The sequence below is a fragment of the Zingiber officinale genome, chromosome 4B (genome assembly GCF_018446385.1).
Source record: "Zingiber officinale cultivar Zhangliang chromosome 4B, Zo_v1.1, whole genome shotgun sequence".
NCBI classification, from domain to species: Eukaryota; Viridiplantae; Streptophyta; class Magnoliopsida; order Zingiberales; family Zingiberaceae; genus Zingiber; species Zingiber officinale.
In genome coordinates, this window is record NC_055993.1 from 82,805,623 (window position 1) to 82,825,974 (window position 20,352).

The 20,352-nt window shown below is 37.9% G+C and overlaps 1 protein-coding gene, 1 long non-coding RNA gene and 1 other non-coding gene across 3 annotated transcripts; 1 reads left to right on the plus strand and 2 right to left on the minus strand.

Annotated features, from left to right (window-relative positions):
* Positions 1 to 12,656: 12,656 nt before the first annotated feature.
* On the plus strand, positions 12,657 to 20,070 carry LOC121978342 (phosphatidylinositol N-acetylglucosaminyltransferase subunit C-like; the record flags this gene model as incomplete). The annotated part of the gene is made up of 2 exons (XM_042530701.1): positions 12,657 to 12,668; positions 19,489 to 20,070. Coding segments are annotated over 2 exons (594 nt in total), but the record flags the coding sequence as incomplete, so codon positions are not given.
* Positions 14,992 to 16,141, minus strand: LOC121975312. The gene is made up of 3 exons (XR_006110300.1): positions 15,793 to 16,141; positions 15,436 to 15,709; positions 14,992 to 15,052 (listed from the first exon to the last, which is right to left on the minus strand). It is a non-coding gene; the product is annotated as an uncharacterized LOC121975312 (long non-coding RNA).
* On the minus strand, positions 18,563 to 18,642 carry TRNAL-UAG. The gene has a single exon. It is a non-coding gene; the product is annotated as a tRNA-Leu (tRNA).
* Positions 20,071 to 20,352: the final 282 nt, after the last annotated feature.

Below are 20,352 nucleotides of genomic sequence, written 5' to 3' on the forward strand. Positions count from 1 at the left end.
ATATGATACGTGTTTAGAAATATGCATGCTTTGATGATATGATATGTGCTTAGAATATGCATGCTTGATGATATGCTATATGCTTAGAATATGCATGTTTTTATGATATGATATGTGTTTAGAAATATGCATGCTTTGATGATATGTTATGTGCTTAGAATATGCATGCTTGATGATATGCTATATGCTTAGAATATGCATGTATTTATGATATGATATGTGTTTAGAAATTTGCATGCTTTGATGATATGTTATGTGCTTAGAATATGCATACTTGATGATATGTTATATGGTTAGAATATGCATGCTTTTTATGATATGCTATGTGGAAGGAAATATCACTTCTGATATGCTATATGCTTAAAATATGATGCTTTTAACGACATGTTAATATGATGTATGCCTAAAGGATGACACTTTATATGATGTATAACAAGTAATACTTTATGACATATGATGCCTGTGACGATACTTTTATATCGATGATGCCTAGCGATGCATACTTTATGACACGATGTATGCCCAGTGATGTATACTTTATAAGATGTATGCCCAAGGACGATGCCTGATATGATGATATGTATAAGCATGACATGTATTTACTGAATGGCTTTGACCAAAAGGGTGGGCTCTATACGCCCGCCCAATCACGGGCCTAGTAAAGGGTGGGTCTCATACCCCCAGGCACCACGGGCCCAGTGTGGGCTCTACGTGCCCCTCAGGTCGGCTACGCCCAGTTTCCTAGTAGGATCAACTGCCTACCCGATCTACTTAGACGCAAGACATGACATGTGGTACTCAAGCCAGGCCCTAATATGTTGATATTACGTTCAAGTATATAAGAAATGGTTTTAAAGATCACGAGACATACACATATTTTACACATGTTTTAAAATCTTGATATATTATGTGATCTTATGATGATCATACGACATGCCATGATTAGATATGATTATGTTATGTTTCATGCTATGCTTGATATGCCATGCTACCTTATGATGATGTATGATACGCCACGATTAGATATGATTATATGTATATGTTACGCGAGATGATATGCCATGATTAGTTATTTTTACAGACGATATGCTTAAAGAGTATGATATGTTATGCCATGACTAGTTGAGATCATGTTATGTTGAGATATTCTTTGATCATATGATGATTTTCGTTTTAGTGAGTAGGAAAGGAACTTACTGAGAGTGCTCATGCCTACTTTCCTTGTACCACATATAAAGGAAAAATGGATGAGCTAAAGGAGCAGCAGGAGAGGCAAGGAGATGTGTGGTGGCTGTGGCTAGCAACCAAATAAGATCCTGCTTAACGCCCGCCTCCCGCTAACCCTAAGGGACGGCTACGATACTCTACGTACATATTACAGCGGAAGACTTAAAATAATTTTTCTTGGATTAATAAAAACTTTTCTTTTGTTTGCATATCCGAACTACACTAATATGGTTTCCATAACATGATAACAAGATAAATAGAAACATAACATCAAGTCACCCATTTAGTACTACAATTTATGAAACCAAAGCGTAATTCTTAAAAGTTCTTAAAGCAGGTTCTTATTGGGTTGCCTAGCCACAGCCACACACATCTCCTTGCCTCTCCTGCTGCTCCTTTAGCACATCCAGCTTTTTCCTTTATCTGCGGTACAAGGAAAGTAAGCTGTGAGCACTCATGGCTCAGTAAGTTCCTTTCCTACTCACTAAAACCAAAAATCATTACATAATCAAAGAATATATCAACATAACATGATCTCAACTAGTCATGGCATAACATATCATACTCTTTAATCATATCATGCAACATAACAAAATCATAATTAGTCATGGCATATCATCTCTTAAAGCATAGCATGAAATATAACATAATCATATCTAATCATGGCATCTCATCCCTTAAAGCATAGCATGGAACATATCATAGTCATATCTAATCATGGCATATCATAAATCATAGCATTATCACAACATGATCATAAAGTATATGCAATATGATTTTGAAAACATGTATCCGAAAAAAACATGTGTATGTCTCATGATCTTTAAAACCATTTCTTCTTACATATATACTTGAACATAATATCAACATATTGGGGATCCCGGCTTAGTACCACATACATACATAATGCGCGCATCCTAAGTAGATCCAAGGTAGCTAGTCTTGATCCTACTAGGAAACTAGGCCCGTAGCTCGACCTAGGGGCACGTAAGGAGCCCACCCTTTACTAGGCCCGTAATTCGACCTAGGGGCGCCCTTTTGGTACAAGCCATTCAAAGTAAAATACATGTCATACTTATACATATCATACATCATACAAGCATGCATCACTTAGGCATACATCATATAAAAGTATGCATCACTTAGGCATACATCATGTCATAAAGGTATGCATCACTTAGGCATACATCATATAAAAGTATGCATCACTTAGGCATACATCATGTCATAAAAGTATGCATCACTTAGGCATACATCATATAAAAGTATGCATCACTTAGGCATACATCATGTCATAAAGTATGCATCACTTCATACATCATATAAAAGTATGCATCCAGGCATGTAATACATCATATTAACACGCATATCATAAAAGCATACATATTTTAAGCACATAGCATATCATCGAACGTAATTTCCTTCCACATAGCATATCATAAAAACATGCATATTCTAAGCATATCATATCATGCATATTCTAAGTCATAACATATCATCAAAGCATGATATTTCTAAACACATATCATATCATAAAACATGCATATTCTAAATATAGCATATCATCAAACGGTATATCACAAGCATAACATATCATCAAAGCATGCATATTTCTAAACACATATCATATCATAAAACATGCATATCTCTATCCACATATCATATCATAAAAAGGTATAAGTCACAAGCATACATGGTTAAGCATAAGGGTGTATCATGTGATTATACTATCATAAGAAACATGGTAACATAGTTAACTTGGGTTTTAAGCTTCCTAAACCCTTGGGTTCCTATCAGGTCTCAATTTAGGTAAAACAACCTCCAAGCATGTGAAACCTAAATTATCATTACATGAATTTCAGAGGAAGCATTATAAGTATGATTCACTTGGTTTCTAAGTTCTCCAAATCCTTAAACTCATGTGGCCGAACCCTATCAGTATATAAACAAGGTCCCAAATGTCATGAAAGCATGGAAACCTTAAACCACATTTATAGCATTTTTTCCAAGTAACATAGTAAGCATATTGAGCTAGTTCCTAAGTCCTTCAAGCCCTTAACATATGTCATAGTCAAACTTTTAACAAGTGTTCATGAGGGCTAAAAACAAACATACAAGCATGTGAACTTGAACTAACATCATGTATAAATTCATAACAAAACATTATACAACATGTATGGCCGAAACTTACCCTAGCCTCAATTAGGTCATTAAACAACATATAGCATGGGAACTTTGTCTTTCTACTTATCATATTCCATGTAAAGTGACATAAGCATATTTAATTCTTGTTCTAGGGTTTCTAGGGCATCTATTCCTTCATGGCCGAAACATACAATAGTCCATTTAGGTCATGGAAAAATTATACAAGCATGTGACACAATCAACACATTATCCTATTTTCATAAGAAGCACTTTTAACACATTTGGTTTCATTTCTAAGGCCTCTAGGTCTTTTAAACCCTACTTGGCCGAAACTCAACAGTATATAAACTTGCTTCAAATAGCCTAAAAGCATAAGAAATCATACAAGTTTCATAGCATGTATAAAGACAAGCATAATAAACATACATGTGAATTGTGTCTTAGGCTTCCTAGGTTTCTTTCCCTTTTTCTTTTATTTTTCCTCATGGCCGAAACCTACCATTCTTTAAACTAGGTTTTAAGTGGCCTAAAGCATGGAAAACCTAAGTAAGTTTCATGGCAAAAATTACTAAGAACATCATATACAAAGTTGGTTCATAAACAAACTAGGACCCTTGTGATCCTACATGTCATATATCATGTAACTAATTTTCCTATACTCAATTTAAACATAAGAACATTAAACAACTTTCATATCATAATATCACAGAGGTCTTGAGCATATTAGAATTTTGTTTAAGCTTTTCTAACTATCCATCTTATCATGGCTGAAAATCTAAAATAAGAGTTCATGAATTTCTAGCAATGTTCAACATGCAATTCTTTAAGAAAACTCTATATTCTTTCATACAAACATGGTTACTTAAAATTTAAAGGTCTTCCTAACCCTAAGCCCTTTTCTTGGCCGAAACATATAAATGGATTTCTTTTGGTTCCAAGTAACTTTTAAGCAAGAAAACTAATAAAAGATCCTTAATAGTTCATGGAGAGAATCTTGCATTAGTTTGGTTACACAATATTTTCCCTAACCTCTTTAAAATATTTTTGGCCGAAATTCTAGGGTTAGGTACTCCTCTGATCAAGCATCATTTAGGTATAAAAACATGAAGAAAATCCTTCCTACATAGCATAGAAAAATATCATGAAATAAGGACTTGTTTAAACCTTCCTAGATTTGAAAACCCTTTCTTTGGCCGAATTTTTCTTAAATTCCTTCCTAGGTTTTCTAATCCTTATAAAATCCGAAAATTACATAAAAAGCCTTGTACCACAGGTGAGGGGAAGCTTACATCCTTTTCGCTTGTGGATCTAAGGTATGGTGATGGAAGAAGTAGCCTCTTCTTCTAGTTCCTTTCCCTTGATTCCCTTGCTTAGTCCTCCTTGTATCTTAGGCTTTCTTAGGGGAAAAAACCTTGGCTTTGGGGCCGAAGATGGAGGAGAGGGGACTGATGGTTTCGGTGAGGGAGAGGAAGAATGAGAGAAAATGAGAGAAAAATAACTTCTCTTTTCTTGCTCCCTTTTATGTTAAGGGGAGGTAGCAAAATTGATTTTTTGCTTTCCTTCTCCCTTAGCCTTTTTTTCCTATTTCCTATTTATTTTATTTATTCATTTATTCTTACCATTCATGATGAAATAAGGGGGATTGAATCCTCTTAATTCCCTCTTTAAATTTTCGGCAACAACAAAGAGGAAGAAGGAGAGAAAGGGAGGAAGGCAAGTTGCCTTTCTCTTGCTCCTTTCTTGTTTTCTTTTGGCTAGCTTTTAGTCTTACCTTTATCATGAGTTTCCCTCCTTTGCTATCAATATCTTCTCTCTATCCCAATTGGTTTCTACTAATTAATTCTATGAAATATAATATAAGAGGTTCATGGTTCAATCCTTGACCTCCTCTTCTTTTTATTTCATTTTATTTCTTTTTGCTTCAACTCACTTCCTATTATTTTTCTAAGGAAAAATCTCACATTCATATATTTATCTTACAAGCTTAGTGGGTATTACAGTACCCCGTACCTCATAAAAAGTTCGTCCTCGAACTTTAAAATAGCTCCGGGTACTTTTGTTTCATATCGTCCTCGCGTTCCCAGGTGGCTTCTTCGAATCGTTGATTCCACCACAAGACCTTTACTAAGGGTATTTCTTTGTTCCTTAACCTCTTTATTTCTCGGTCCAGAATCTGGATGGGTTTACTTTCGTAACTCAGGTCTTCCTGCACCTGTACCGACTGAGGCTCAATCACTTGATCTGTGCTGGGAGTACATTTCTTGAGAGAAGATATTGATAGCAAGGAAAGGGAATGCATGATAAAGATAGGAGTAAAGATCTAAGAAGAGAAAGCAAGAAAAGTGCAAGAGAAAGGCAACTTGCCTTCCTCCCTTCCTCTCTCTTTTCCCTCTCTTGCCGTGACCTTAAATGAAGAATTAAGGGGATTCATTCCCCCTTATTTCATCATGAATGATGAGAATAAATTAGAAAATAAAATAAATGAAAGAAAAATAGAAAATGGGTTAAGGGAGAAGGAAAGCAAAAACCAATCTTGCTACCTCTTCCCCCTTAACATAAATGGGAGCAAGAAAAGATAAGTTTATTTTTCTCTCATTCTTCCTCTCCCTCACCGAAACCATCAGTCCCCTCTCCTCCATCTTCGGCCCCAAAGCCAAGGTTTCTCCCCTAAGAAAAAACCTAAGATACAAGGAGGACTTAGCAAGGGAATCAAGGGAAAGGAACTAGAAGAAGAGGCTACTTCTTCCATCACCATACCTTAGATCCACAAGCGAAAAGGATGTAAGCTTCCCCTCACCTGTGGTACAAGGCTTTTCATGTGATTTTCGGATTTTATGAGGATTAGAAAACCTAGGAAAGAATTTTAGAAAATTCGGCTAAAGAAAGGGTTTTCAAATCTAGGAAGGTTTAAACAAGTCTTTATTTTATGATATGTTTTCTATGCTATGTAGGAAGGATTTTCTTCATATTTTTATACCTAATTGATGCTTGATCAGAGGAGCGCCTAACCCTAGAATTTCGGCCAAAAATATTTTAAGGAGGTTAGGGAAAACATGGTGTAACCAAACTAGTACAAGATTCTCTCCATGAACTACTAAGGGTCTTTTATTGGTTTTCTTGCTTGAAAGTTACTTGGAACCAAAAGAAATCCATTTATATGTTTCGGCCAAGAAAAAGGGCTTAGGGTTAGGAAGACCTTTAAATTTAAGTAACCATGTTTGTATGATAGAATATAGAGTTCTCTTAAAGAATTGCATGTTGAACATTGTTAGAAATTCATGAACTCTTATTTTAGATTTTCGGCCATGATAAGATGGATAGTTTAGAAAAGCTTGAACAAAATTCTAATATGCTCAAGACCTCTGTGATATCATGATATGAAAGTTGTTTAATGCTCTCATGTTTAATGGGAGTATAGAAAATTTGTTACATGATATATGACATGTAAGATCACAAGGGTCCTAGCTTGTTTATGAACCCACTTTGTATATGATGTTCTTAGTAATTTTTGCCATGAAACTTACTTAGGTTTTCCATGCTTTAGGCCACTTAAAACCTAGTTTAAAGATTGGTAGGTTTCGGCCATGAGGAAAAATAAAAGAAAAAGGGAAAGAAACCTAGGAAGCCTAAGACACAATTCACATGTATGTTTATTATGCTTGTCTTTATACATGCTATGAAACTTGTATGATTTCTTATGCTTTTAGGCTATTTGAAGCAAGTTTATATACTGTTGAGTTTCGGCCAAGTAGGGTTTAAAAGACCTAGAGGCCTTAGAAATGAAACCAAAGGTGTAAAAAATGCTTCTTATGGAAATATGATAATGTGTTGATTGTGTCACATGCTTGTACAATTTTTCCATGACCTAAATGGACCATTGTATGTTTCGACCATGAAGGGATAGAGGCCCTAGAAACCCTAGAACAAAAATTAAATATGCTTATGTCACTCTACATGAAATATGATAAGTAGAAAGACAAAGTTCCTATGCTATATGCTGTTTAATGACCTATTTGAGGCTAGGGTAAGTTTCGGCCATACATATTGTATAATGTCTTGTTATGAATTTATACATGATGTTAGTTCAAGTTCACATGATTGTATATTTGTTTTTAGCCTAATGAACACTTGTTAGAAGTTTGACCACGACATATGTTAAGGGCTTGAAGGACTTAGGAACTAGCTCAATATGCTTACTATGTTACTTGGAAAAAAATGCTATAAATGTGGTTTAAGGTTTCCATGCTTTCATGACATTTGGGACCTTGTTTCACACCTGATAGGGTTCGGCCACATGAGTTTAGGGACTTGGAGAACTTAGAAACCAAGTTAATCATGCTTATAATGCTTCCTATGAAATTTATGTAATGATAATTTAGGTTCCACATGCTTGGAGGTTGTTTTTACCTAAATTGAGATCTAAGGGGGTTCGGCCATGATAAGAACCCAAGGGATTAGGAAGCTTAGAACCCAAGTTAACTATGTTACCATGTTTCTTATGTTAGTATAATCACATGATACACCCTTATGCTTAAACATGTATGCTTGTGATTTATACTTTCCATGATATGATATGTGCTTAGAAATATGCATGCTTTGATGATATGTTATGTACTTAAAATATGCATGTTTCTATGATATGATACGTGTTTAGAAATATGCATGCTTTGATGATATGTTATGTGCTTAGAATATGCATGCTTGATGATATGCTATATGCTTAAAATATGCATGTTTTTATGATATGATATGTGTTTAGAAATATGCATGCTTTGATGATATGTTATGTGCTTAGAATATGCATGCTTGATGATATGCTATATGCTTAGAATATGCATGCTTTTTATGATATGCTATGTGGAAGGAAATATGCATACTTTGATGATATGCTATATGCTTAAAATATGTATGCTTTTATGATATGCATGTTAATATGATGTATGCCTAAGTGATGCATACTTTTATGACATGATGTATGCCTAAGTGATGCATACTTTTATATGATGTATGCCTAAGTGATGCATACTTTTATGATGTATGATATGAATGATGTATTATGATGTATGCCTAAGTGATGCATACTTTTATATGATGTATGCCTAAGTGATGCATACTTTTATGACATGATGTATGCCTAAGTGATGCATACTTTTATAAGATGTATGCCTAAGTGATGCATGCTTGTATGATGGATGATATGTATAAGTATGACATGTATTTTACTTTGAATGGCTTGTACCAAAAGGGTGGGCTCCTTATGCGCCCCTAGGTCGAATTACGGGCCTAGTAAAGGGTGGGCTCCTTACGTGCCCCTAGGTCGAGCTACGGGCCTAGTTTCCTAGTAGGATCAAGACTAGCTACCTTGGATCTACTTAGGATGCGCGCATTATGTATGTATGTGGTACTAAGCCGGGCCCCTTTATGTTGAGTAGGGGCGCATAAGGAGCCCACCCTTTTGGTACAAGCCATTCAAAGTAAAATACATGTCATACTTATACATATCATACATCATACAAGCATGCATCACTTAGGCATACATCATATAAAAGTATGCATCACTTAGCATACATCATGTCATAAAAGTACGATCACTTAGGCATACATCATATAAAAACGACTTAGGCATACATCATATTAACATGCATATCATAAAAGCATACATATTTTGTTAACATAGCGTTATCAAAGTATTATTTCCTTCCACATAGCATATCATAAAAGCATGCATATTCTGGCATATAGCATATCATCACATGCATATTCTAACATAATATCGTCAAAGCATGCATATTTCTAAACACATATCATATCATAAAAACATGCATATTCTAAGCATATAGCATATCATCAAGCATGCATATTCTAAGCACATAACATATCATCAAAGCATGCATATTTCTAAACACATATCATATCATAAAAACATGCATATTTTAAGCACATAACATATCATCAAAGCATGCATATTTCTAAGCACATATCATATCATGGAAAGTAGAAATCACAAGCATACATGTTTAAGCATAAGGGTGTATCATGTAATTATACTATCATAAGAAATATGGTAACATAGTTAGCTTGGGTTCTAAGCTTCCTAATCTCTTGGGTTCTTATCATGGCCGAACCCTCTTCGATCTCAATTTAGGTAAAAACAACCTCCAAGCATGTGGAACCTAAATTATCATTACATAAATTTCATAGAAAGCATTATAAGTATGATTTACTTGGTTTCTAAGTTCTCCAAGTCCCTAAACTTCATGTGGCCGAACCCTATCAGGTGTGAAACAAGGTCTCAAATGTCATGAAAGCATGGAAACCTTAAACCATATTTATAGCATTTTTTTCCAAATAACATAGTAAGCACATTTGAGTTAGTTACTAAGTTCTTCAAGCCCTTAACATATGTCATGGCCAAACTTTTAACAAGTATTCCTTAGGGCTAAAAACAAGTATACAAGCATGTGAACTTGAACTAACATCATGTATAAATTCATAATAAGACATCATACAATAGGTATGGCCGAAACTTACCCTAACCTCATTTAGGTCACTAAATAACATATAGCATGAGAACTTTGGTTTTCTACTTATCATATTTCATGTAGAGTGACATAAGCATATTTAATTTTTGTTCTAGGGTTTCTAGGGCATCTATCCCTTCATGGCCGAAACATACAATGATCCATTTAGGTCATGGAAAAATTGTACAAGCATGTGACACAATCAACACATTATCATATTTCCATAAGAAGCATTTTTAACACCTTTGGTTTCATTTCTAAGGCCTCTAGGTCTTTTAAACCCTACTTGGCCGAAACTCAACAGTATATAAACTTGCTTTAAATAGCCTAAAAGCATAAGAAATCATACAAGTTTCATAGCATGTATAAAGACAAGCATAATAAACATACATGTGAATTGTATCTTAGGCTTCCTAGGTTTCTTTCCCTTTTTCTTTTATTTTTCCTCATGGCCGAAACCTACCAATCTTTAAACTAGGTTTTAAGTGGCCTAAAGTATGGAAAACCTAAGTAAGTTTCATGGCAAAAATTACTAAGAACATCATATACAAAGTGGGTTCATAAACAAGCTAGGACCCTTGTGATCCTACATGTCATATATCATGTAACAAATTTTTCTATACTCCAATTAAACATGAGAGCATTAAACAACTTTCATATCATGATATCACAGAGGTCTTGAGCATATTAGAATTTTGTTCAAGCTTTTCTAAACTATCCATCTTATCATGGCCGAAAATCTAAAATAAGAGTTCATGAATTTCTAACAATGTTCAACATACAATTCTTTAAGAGAACTCTATATTCTATCATACAAACATGGTTACTTAAATTTAAAGGTCTTCCTAACCCTAAGCCCTTTTTCTTGGCCGAAACATATAAATGGATTGCTTTTGGTTCCAAGTAACTTTCAAGCAAGAAAACCAATAAAAGACCCTTAGTAGTTCATGGAGGGAATCTTGTACTAGTTTGGTTACACCATGTTTTCCCTAACCTCAAAATATTTTTGGTCGAAATTCTAGGGTTAAGCACTCCTCTGATCAAGCATCAATTAGGTATAAAAACATGAAGAAAATTCTTCCTACATAGCATAGAAAACATATCATAAAATAAAGACTTGTTTAAACCTTCCTAGATTTGAAAGCCCTTTCTTTAGCCGAATTTTCTAAAATTCTTTCCTAGGTTTTCTAATCCTCATAAAATCCGAAAATCACATAAAAAGCCTTGTACCACAGGTGAGGGGAAGCTTACTTCCTTTTCGCTTGTGGATCTAAGGTGTGGTGATGGAAGAAGTAGCCTCTTCTTCTAGTTCCCTTCCCTTGATTCCCTTGCTAAGTCCTCCTTGTATCTTAGGCTTTCTTAGGGGAAAAACCTTGGCTTTGGGGCCGAAGATGGAGGAGAGGGGACTGATGGTTTCGGTGAGGGAGAGGAAGAATGAGAGAAAATGAGAGAAAAATAAACTTCTCTTTTCTTGCTCCCTTTTATGTTAAGGGGGAAGAGGTGGCAAGATTGATTTTTGCTTTCCTTCTCCCTTAACCCATTTTCTATTTTTCTTTCATTTATTTTATTTTCTAATTTATTCTCATCATTCACCCTTATCACCGAACCCTCAGCCCCCTCTCCTCCATCTTCGGCCCCAAGCCAAGGTTTTCTCCTAAGAAAGCCTAAGATACAAGGAGGACTTAGCAAGAGGAACAAGGGAAGGGAACTAGAAGAAGAGGCTACTTCTTCCATCACCATACCTTAGATCCACAAGCGAAAAGGATGTAAGCTTCCCCTCACCTGTGGTACAAGGCTTTTTATGTGCTTTTCGGATTTTATGAGGATTAGAAAACCTAGAAAAGAATTTAAGAAAATTCGGCCAAAGAAGAGTTTTCAAATCTAGGAAGGTTTAAACAAGTCCTCATTTCATGATATTTTTCTATGCTATGTAGGAAGGTTTTTCCTTCATGTTTTTATACCTATATGATGCTTGATCAGAGGAGTACCTAACCCTAGAATTTCGGCCAAAAATATTTTCAAAAGGTTGGAGAAATCATTGTTTAACCAAACTAGTACAAGATTTCCCCCATGAACTACTAAGGGTCTTTTATTGGTTTTCTTGCTTGAAAGTTACTTGGAACCAAAAGAAATCCACTCATATGTTTCGGCCAAGAAAAGGGCTTATGGTTAGGAAGACCTTTAAATTTAAGTAATCATGTTTGTATGATAGAATATAGAGTTCTCTTAAAGAATTGCATGTTGAATATTGCTAGAAATTCATGAACTCTTATTTTAGATTTTCGGCCATGATAAGATGGATAGCTTAGAAAAGCTTAAACAAAATTTTAACATGCTCAAGACCTCTGTAATATTATGATATGGAAGTTGTTTGATGCTCTTATGCTTAATTAGAGTATAGAAAATTTAGTTACATGATATATGACATGTAAGATCACAAGGGTCCTAGCTTGTTTATGAACCAACTTTGTATATGATGTTCTTAGTAATTTTTACCATGAAACTTACTTAGGTTTTCCATGCTTTAGGCCACTTAAAACCTAGTTTAGGGATTGGTAGGTTTCGGCCATGAGGAAAAATAAAAGAAAAAGGGAAAGAAACCTAGGAAGCCTAAGACACAATTCACATGTATGTTTATTATGCTTGTCTTTATATATGCTATGAAACTTGTATGACTTCTTATGCTTTTAGGCTATTTGAAGCAAGTTTATTCACTGATGAGTCTCGGCCAAGTAGGGTTTAAAAGACCTAGAAGCCTTAGAATTGAAACCAATGGTGTTAAAAATGCTTCTTATGGAAATATGATAATATGTTATTGTGTCACATGTTTGTATAATTTTTCCATGACCTAAATGGACCATTGTATGTTTCAGCCATGAAGGGATAGATGCCCTAGAAACCCTAGAACAAAAATTAAATATGCTTATGTCACTCTACATGAAATATGATAAGTAGAAAACCAAAGTTCTCATGCTATATGTTATTTAGTGACCTAAATGAGGCTAGGGTAAGTTTCGGCCATACCTATTGTATGATGTTTTATTATGAATTTATACATGATGTTAGTTCAAGTTCACATGCTTGTATACTTGTTTTTAGCCCTAAGGAATACTTGTTAAAAGTTTGGCCAGGACATATGTTAAGGGCTTGAAGAACTTAGTAACTAGCTCAAATGTGCTTACTATGTTACTTGGAAAAAAAATGTTATAAATATGGTTTAAGGTTTCCATGCTTTCATGACATTTGAGACCTTGTTTCACACCTGATAGGGTTCGGCCACATGAGTTTTAGGGACTTGGAGAACTTAGAAACCAAGTTAATCATGCTTATAATGCTTCCTATGAAATTGATGTGATGATAATTTAGGTTCCACATGCTTGGAGGTTGTTTTTACCTAAATTGAGATCTAAGGGGGTTCGGCCATGATAAGAACCCAAGGGATTAGGAAGCTTAGAACCCAAGTTAACTATGTTACCATGTTTCTTATGTTAGTATAATCACATGATACACCCTTATGCTTAAACATGTATGCTTGTGATTTATACTTTCCATGATATGATATGTGCTTAGAAATATGCATGCTTTGATGATATGTTATGTGCTTAGAATATGCATGCTTTCATGATATGCTATGTGGATAGAAATATGCATGCTTTGATGATATGCTATGTGCTTAGAATATGCATGCTTTTATGATATGCTATGTGGGTAGAAATTATGCATGCTTTAATGATATGCTATGTGCTTAGAATATGCATGCTTTTATGATATGCTATGTGGATAGAAATATGCATGCTTTGATGATATGCTATGTGCCTAAAATATGCATGCTCTCATGATATGCTATGTGGTGAAAATATGCATGCTTTTATGACATGATGTATGCCTAAGTGATGCATACTTTTTATGACATGATGTATGCCTAAGTGATGCATACTTTTTATGATATGATGTATGCCTAAGTGATGCATACTTTTATGACATGATGTATGCCTAAGTGATGCATACTTTTATGATATGATGTGTGCCTAAGTGATGCATGCTTTTATGATGTATGATATGTATAAGTATGACATGTACTTTACTTTATGTGGCTTGTACCAAGGGTGGGCTCCATAAGCGCCCCGGGGTCGATGGAATAAGACTCGGGCCTCGTTAGGGATGGGCTCCTAAGTGCCCCTAGGTCAATGGAGTAAGACTCGGGCCTAGTATGTTTTCCTTGTAGGGTTCAAGACTTGCTACCTTGGACCTACATAGGTTGCGCGCAATATGTGCTGCTGCGCACTAGGCTGTCGGCGCCTTGTCGTATGGTGGCGATGGCCGAGACAGTGGTAGTGTCGGCGAGGGCAGCACTGAAGTGGCTACTTGCAACCACCTGTGTCCGTCAGTTGTGACTGCGGTGGTCGGAGTAGGGAAAAGACGTTGATAACGGCCGGTTTGTTTCAATACCGACGAAGGGGCCGGCGCACGGGAACGACGACGGCAACGCAGCAACTGGAGCCACTCTCACGTACGAGGGAGGGAAGTAGAAAAGGTGCGCTGACCATGGTCATCGTGACACTGGTCGCGACCACAGCTTTGTCCGACGAAGGTCAATGCGGCGGGATCCTCACCGGCGTCGGCAACGTCGGGATCGGTGGTCAGCGGCTGAGGAAGCTTCGCGGCGTGGATCGCGATGGGAAATTAGGGAAGAGGAGGACGTGGATCGCAATGGGTAATCAGGGAAGAGGAGGAATCGGCTTGGAGAGGCTAATGTCATACCTGAACATATCCTCCTCTATGTATCGGTGCCAGAAAGGTAAACACATATATAACAAGGATAATAAACAACATGAATCCAACATCACATATCCAACATAACTATCAACTAATCCAGTATAGAGGGAAGCACAATAAATACCTCTGTCTCTATGAACACAGATAAACATAACCAGAAAGAAAAGCATGTCAGACTAATATATAGCAGCCAACAGTAGAAGCATGTATCAGGTATCAACTAAACTAAACCAGGGAAGTACTAACTACCAATACTAGTAAATATATATAAACTGCACATATCATAAGACACTATCAAGAGATAAGTCAAAGGGTACCCGCCTCGAATAGCAGGTAGTATCACGCCAAATCCAACGTCGAGACGCCTGTCTCGAATCAAAGTCCTGTGTCAAACAATATATATATATTTTATTTAGCTAAATCCAAATGAATAGCTAAATAAAATCTCTAAAACTAAATTAGGGAAAAACCCTAATCAACACAACCTCAATCTACCTAATTAAATCTAACGGTCAATTAGGGTTAGTTACGTAATCTCTAATCACCAATTAGATTAGAAATCTAACGGTTGACTAGGATTAATAACCTTAACCCTAATCATTCCAATAGATTAATCTAAACAATTACCTCTACACACAATTTAGCAACTAAATACAACATGTATCAACAAATGATATACTAACCATCTAGTAATCCATATCATCACCAATTCAACACATAAACCTAAATTAACCGTTCTACAACAAGATCAAAAACCTACACATACCTCAATTCACAGCCCCTGTTGATTGCTGGATCAAGGAATACTGCTGGAATTCACCTCACAATCACAATTCCAGCATCACAGCAGAACTGTGCTGAAACCCACTCCACTGTTCCGATCAAGCAGTGAATCTGTGGCAGCTGCCAGTGATCGACGCCGCCTGATCAACAAACCACAGAGATGGAAATCAGATATTCGGTTTCGCTCCCAATGAGCACTTGGTGATCACGGCCAAGAATTTGTAGCCGGCGGCCAAGATTTCTCTCCGATGATGGCTCTAGAGCACAGATTAGAGAGGGTGAGGGCAAATGTAGAGAAGAACCCTAATCTAGCCAATACACAGATCCAGCGACACCTTACCTCCAAGATCGCTCCTCGGTGGCGTCGCCCGATCCAATCCGAGATGGATCGCACTGTGAGCAGCACGATGAGAGCTAAGGGGAGGTCGATCGGTTGGGAGACGACGCGAATCAAGCCTCTGTCGTGCCCTAGGTACCGTGCCGTCGACGTCCGGCCGCCGAATCCACCGAACAACAACCCCTCGGCCGAAGATGACCTGAAGCCCGTTGGTTCCCGTCGAGCTCCGGTGACGTGCTCCTCCAACCTCGCCGTCGAGTCTTCCGCAAGAGAGAACGAGAGGAAGGGATCGGGATCGGGCAGAGGAAACAGAGAAGAAGAAGAGTCGAGGAAGGGGATCGGGATCTGTTTTGGGGACACCGTTTGGGAAAAATAAATAAAAAGAAAACGAATTTATATAATAAAACATTTCCTCGCTTAAACGGGTATCCTAAACAAGCGTTAACCAAACCCGTTAATTCGTCCCCTCAAAACCCATCGTACGATCTCCGAAAAATTTCCAGAAAATTTCAAAAAAATTTATAAGGCTATTTCTCAAATAACCCTATTTATTTAAATTTTCTCTTTTAGTCGAAATCTGTTAACTGCAGATTCACGAGGTTGCAGATTTGCGCCTATATGAACTTACTTGATATGTTCTTCTCCTATGTAACTTCAGATTTAAGATTTACTGTGTAGTCAATTTTTTTTTCCCTTCTCTTTTTGCTTATTGCTTGTTGGTTTTGTAGTCGGGAAGAAAGAAGACTAGGGAGCCTAAGGAGGAGAATGTGACGCTTGGACCTACTGTACGAGAGGGGGAGCAAGTGTTCAGTGTTGCCCACATCTTTGCTTCTTTTAATGATATTTTCATTGTGAGTCAAATCTAAGTGGCAGTGACCTGAGGAAGAAGAGCAAAGCTGATGTTGGCCTGGCTGTGCTGCTGGGCACTAGGCTGTCGACGTCTTGTCGTATGGCGGCGATGGCCGAGACAGTGGTAGTGTCGGCGAGGGCAGCACTGAAGTGGCTACTTGCAACCACCTGTGTCCGTCAGTTGTGATTGCGGTGGTCGGAGTAGGGAAAAGACGTTGATAACGGTCGGTTTGTTTCAATATCGACGAAGGGGCCAGCGCACGGGAACGATGACGGCGACAATGCAGCAACCGGAGCCGCTCTCACGTACGAGGGAGGGAAGTAGAAAAGGTGCGCTAACCATGGTCGTCGTGACACTGGTTGCGACCACAGCCTGGTCCGACGAAGGTCAATGCGGCGGGATCCTCACCGGCGTCGGCAACGTCGGGAACGGTGGTCAGCGGCTGAGGAAGCTTCACGACGTGGATCGCAATGGGAAATTAGGGAAGAGGAGGACGTGGATCGCGATGGGTAATCAGGGAAGAGGAGGAATTGACGGGGAGAGGCTAGAGCACGGAGGTGAGGAAAAAAAAAGTAAAACATAAATTAATCGAGTCCAGATCCTCTGGACCGCTTTTTGCGGTCCAGAGGATGGTCCCTAGACATGCATTGATGGAGATAAATAGTCTCCACCTATTTTATAAGTGGGAGTCATGCATTCCATCAATGCATGCTTAGGGACCATCCTCTGGATCGCAAAAAGCGGTCCAGAGGATCCGGACTCAATTAATTTATGTTTTACTTTCTTTTCCTCACCTCCGTTCCCTAGCCTCTCCCCGTCGATTCCTCCTCTTCCCTGATTACCCATCGCGGTCCACGTCCTCCTCTTCCCTAATTTCCCATCGCGATCCACGCCGCGAAGCTTCCTCAGCTGCTGACCACCGATCCCAACGTTGCCGATGCCGGTGAGGATCCCGCCGTATTGACCTTCGTCGGACCAGGCTGTGGTCGTGACCAGTGTCACGACGACCATGGTCAGCGCACCTTTTCTACTTCCCTCCTTAGTACGTGAGAGCGGCTCCAGTTGTTGCGTTGCCGCCGTCGTCGTTCCCGTGTGCTGGCCCCTTCGTCGGTATTGAAATAAACCGACCGTTATCAACGTCTTTTCCCTACTCCGACCACCGCAGTCACAACTGACGGACACAGGTGGTTGCAAGTAGCCACTTCAGTGCCGCCCTCGCGCGACACTACCACTGTCTCGGCCATCGCCGCCATACGACAAGACGCCAACAACCTAGTGCTCAGCAGCACAACCAGGCCAACATCAGCTTTGCTCTTCTTCCTCAGGTCACTGCCACTTAGATTTGACTTATAATGAAAGTATCATTAAAAGAAGCAAAGATGTGGGCAACACCGAACACTTGCTCCCCCTCTCGTACAGTAGGTCCAAGCGTCACATTCTCCTCCTTGGACTCCCTAGTCTTCTTTCTTCCCGACTACAAAACCAACAGGCAATAAACAAAAAGAGAAGGGAAAAAAAAAATTAACTACACACTAAATCTGAAGTTACACAGGAGAAGAACATATCAAGTAAGTTCATGCAGGCGCAAATTTGCAACCTCGTGAATCCGCAATTAACAGATTTCGACTAAAAGGGAAATCATTCGAGGTCACAACACTGTATTCTGTTGTGCAAACTGACGAATAACTCACCATGGTGGTAGTGAGACGAGAGAGCAAGTGCAACGAAGATGGCGAGGGCGAGAAGCGGATCGAGCTTCGACTGGGAGGATGAATAAAACCTAATCGATTCGTCCTATTTGTAGTGCTTCTGCAAGATTGGCTCGTAGTCGTAGATGGGTCAACTGATTAAAAAAAGGTTAGGCCATTCTTTATTTATTGGGCCGAGTCCAAGAAAAGGTTTAAATGATTAAAAAAAATCATTTAACTGCTGTGGGATTTGAACCCACGCCCTTTCGGACCAGAGCCTAAATCTGGCGCCTTAGACCACTCGGCCAAACTGTCTGATATTTCATAAACAACTTTTAGCAATATAATAGTATTTTTAAATTGTTTATGAATTGAGATTAATTATATTCAAATTTGTTTTTATTGAACTCAAACGCCTTCAGAATGGTTTACCCAACTTCTCAAAGTTTTCATCCCATCGAAAAATATCATGTAATCCTACTATTCGAACCGCGTGGGTATTTTGAGAGTTGCTGAATTTTATTTTATTTTTTTATTAGTAAAAACGATGATGACATCGTATTTACAATCCGTCCTTAAGTTAAGTCACAGGGTTATCCAAAATGACCTATATACATTATGTTATACTTGACTGTACTTTAGATATGGATAATGTGAAAATTTGGATTAACAACTACTGCATCGTATTTTTTCCCTAAATTCTTATTACTTATATCTGATAGACTTTATTCAATTGAGTGGGCATTCTAGATGCCCTCAATTTCCTTTGCATTGATATATGACAATTGTTTTCAATTTTTATAGCTCAATCTTCTCATCTTATGTTGTGCCCTTTTTGCATATATTTTCCTTATTTTCTCTATTGTTTGTGCTAGACGCACAATAAAATCCTTTTCTTTAACCTCATTAAAATGCATTTGCACTTGAATCTTCTTCACCATTTTCCAGGAAGAAATTATAGAAATAAGATATCAAAACTTATGCTGGGTACTGCTCATAGCATTTGGCTCATTTTTCAAATTGTTCCGGTGAATTTGCAGATTGGTAGCACAAAGACACAAATTGATGCTTCTTTAAGCAATGATCTTAGCTTCTCGGTGAGCCAAGCCACACAGTAGGCAGATTGAAGGTGGTACTGATCAAACCATGGAGCGTTCTAAGTGGAAGAAGGTGGCATATGGAGGGATGCAGCCAGGATATGATGACAACTACACTGATGAATCATTCCTTGAAGAAATGGTTATGAATGCTAATGTGGTAAAGAGGGACATGCCGAAAGTGATGCTTGATTCCGTTTCCATAACTCAATATGTTTGCATTGTATCTCTTGTGGTCTCTGTATGGGCTCATACATTGAGTTTGCACATTGATGAAGATATAGCTCTTCTTGCACTAGGATTTTCAGTCCTCTTGCTCACTGCAAGACAACTTTCCATCCAACTTCTCTCACATTATCTTCTTAATATTTCATTCTTCATCAGTGGATTATATGTTTTAGCACCAATATATTACACTCTTACTAGATCTATCCGTTCAGATTCAATAGTGGCATTGACTGTATCACTTCTCATAATTCATCTTTTCCTTCATGATTATTCTGGTTCCACGATAAGACCTCCTGGTGCTCTAAAGAATCCAAATTTGGCTAGTAATATCTCCCTGAATGCATCAATAGTGGCATCTATTGGTGCAAGTTGTACTAACGATCTAATTCAAATTTTGATGAATGACAAAGTAAGTTAAGTTAGATTTAATATGATCTAACAGGTTAACTAAGTGTGCAGGAGAAGCCCATGTTGGTGCGGTTAGCACTAACAGTCTAACTCAGGTTTTGATGAATGACAAATTAGGTTAAGTTAGCTTTGTCGTTATCTAACACTCTGATCGAGTGTGCAAGCTAAGTCCAGACAGGTCGACGGGTTGACCGGATGTCTGGCATGAAGTCCAAGCGGGTCGACGGGCTGACCGGACGCTTGGCGAGAAGTCTAGCTAGGTCGACGGGCTGACCGGATAGCTGGCGAGAAG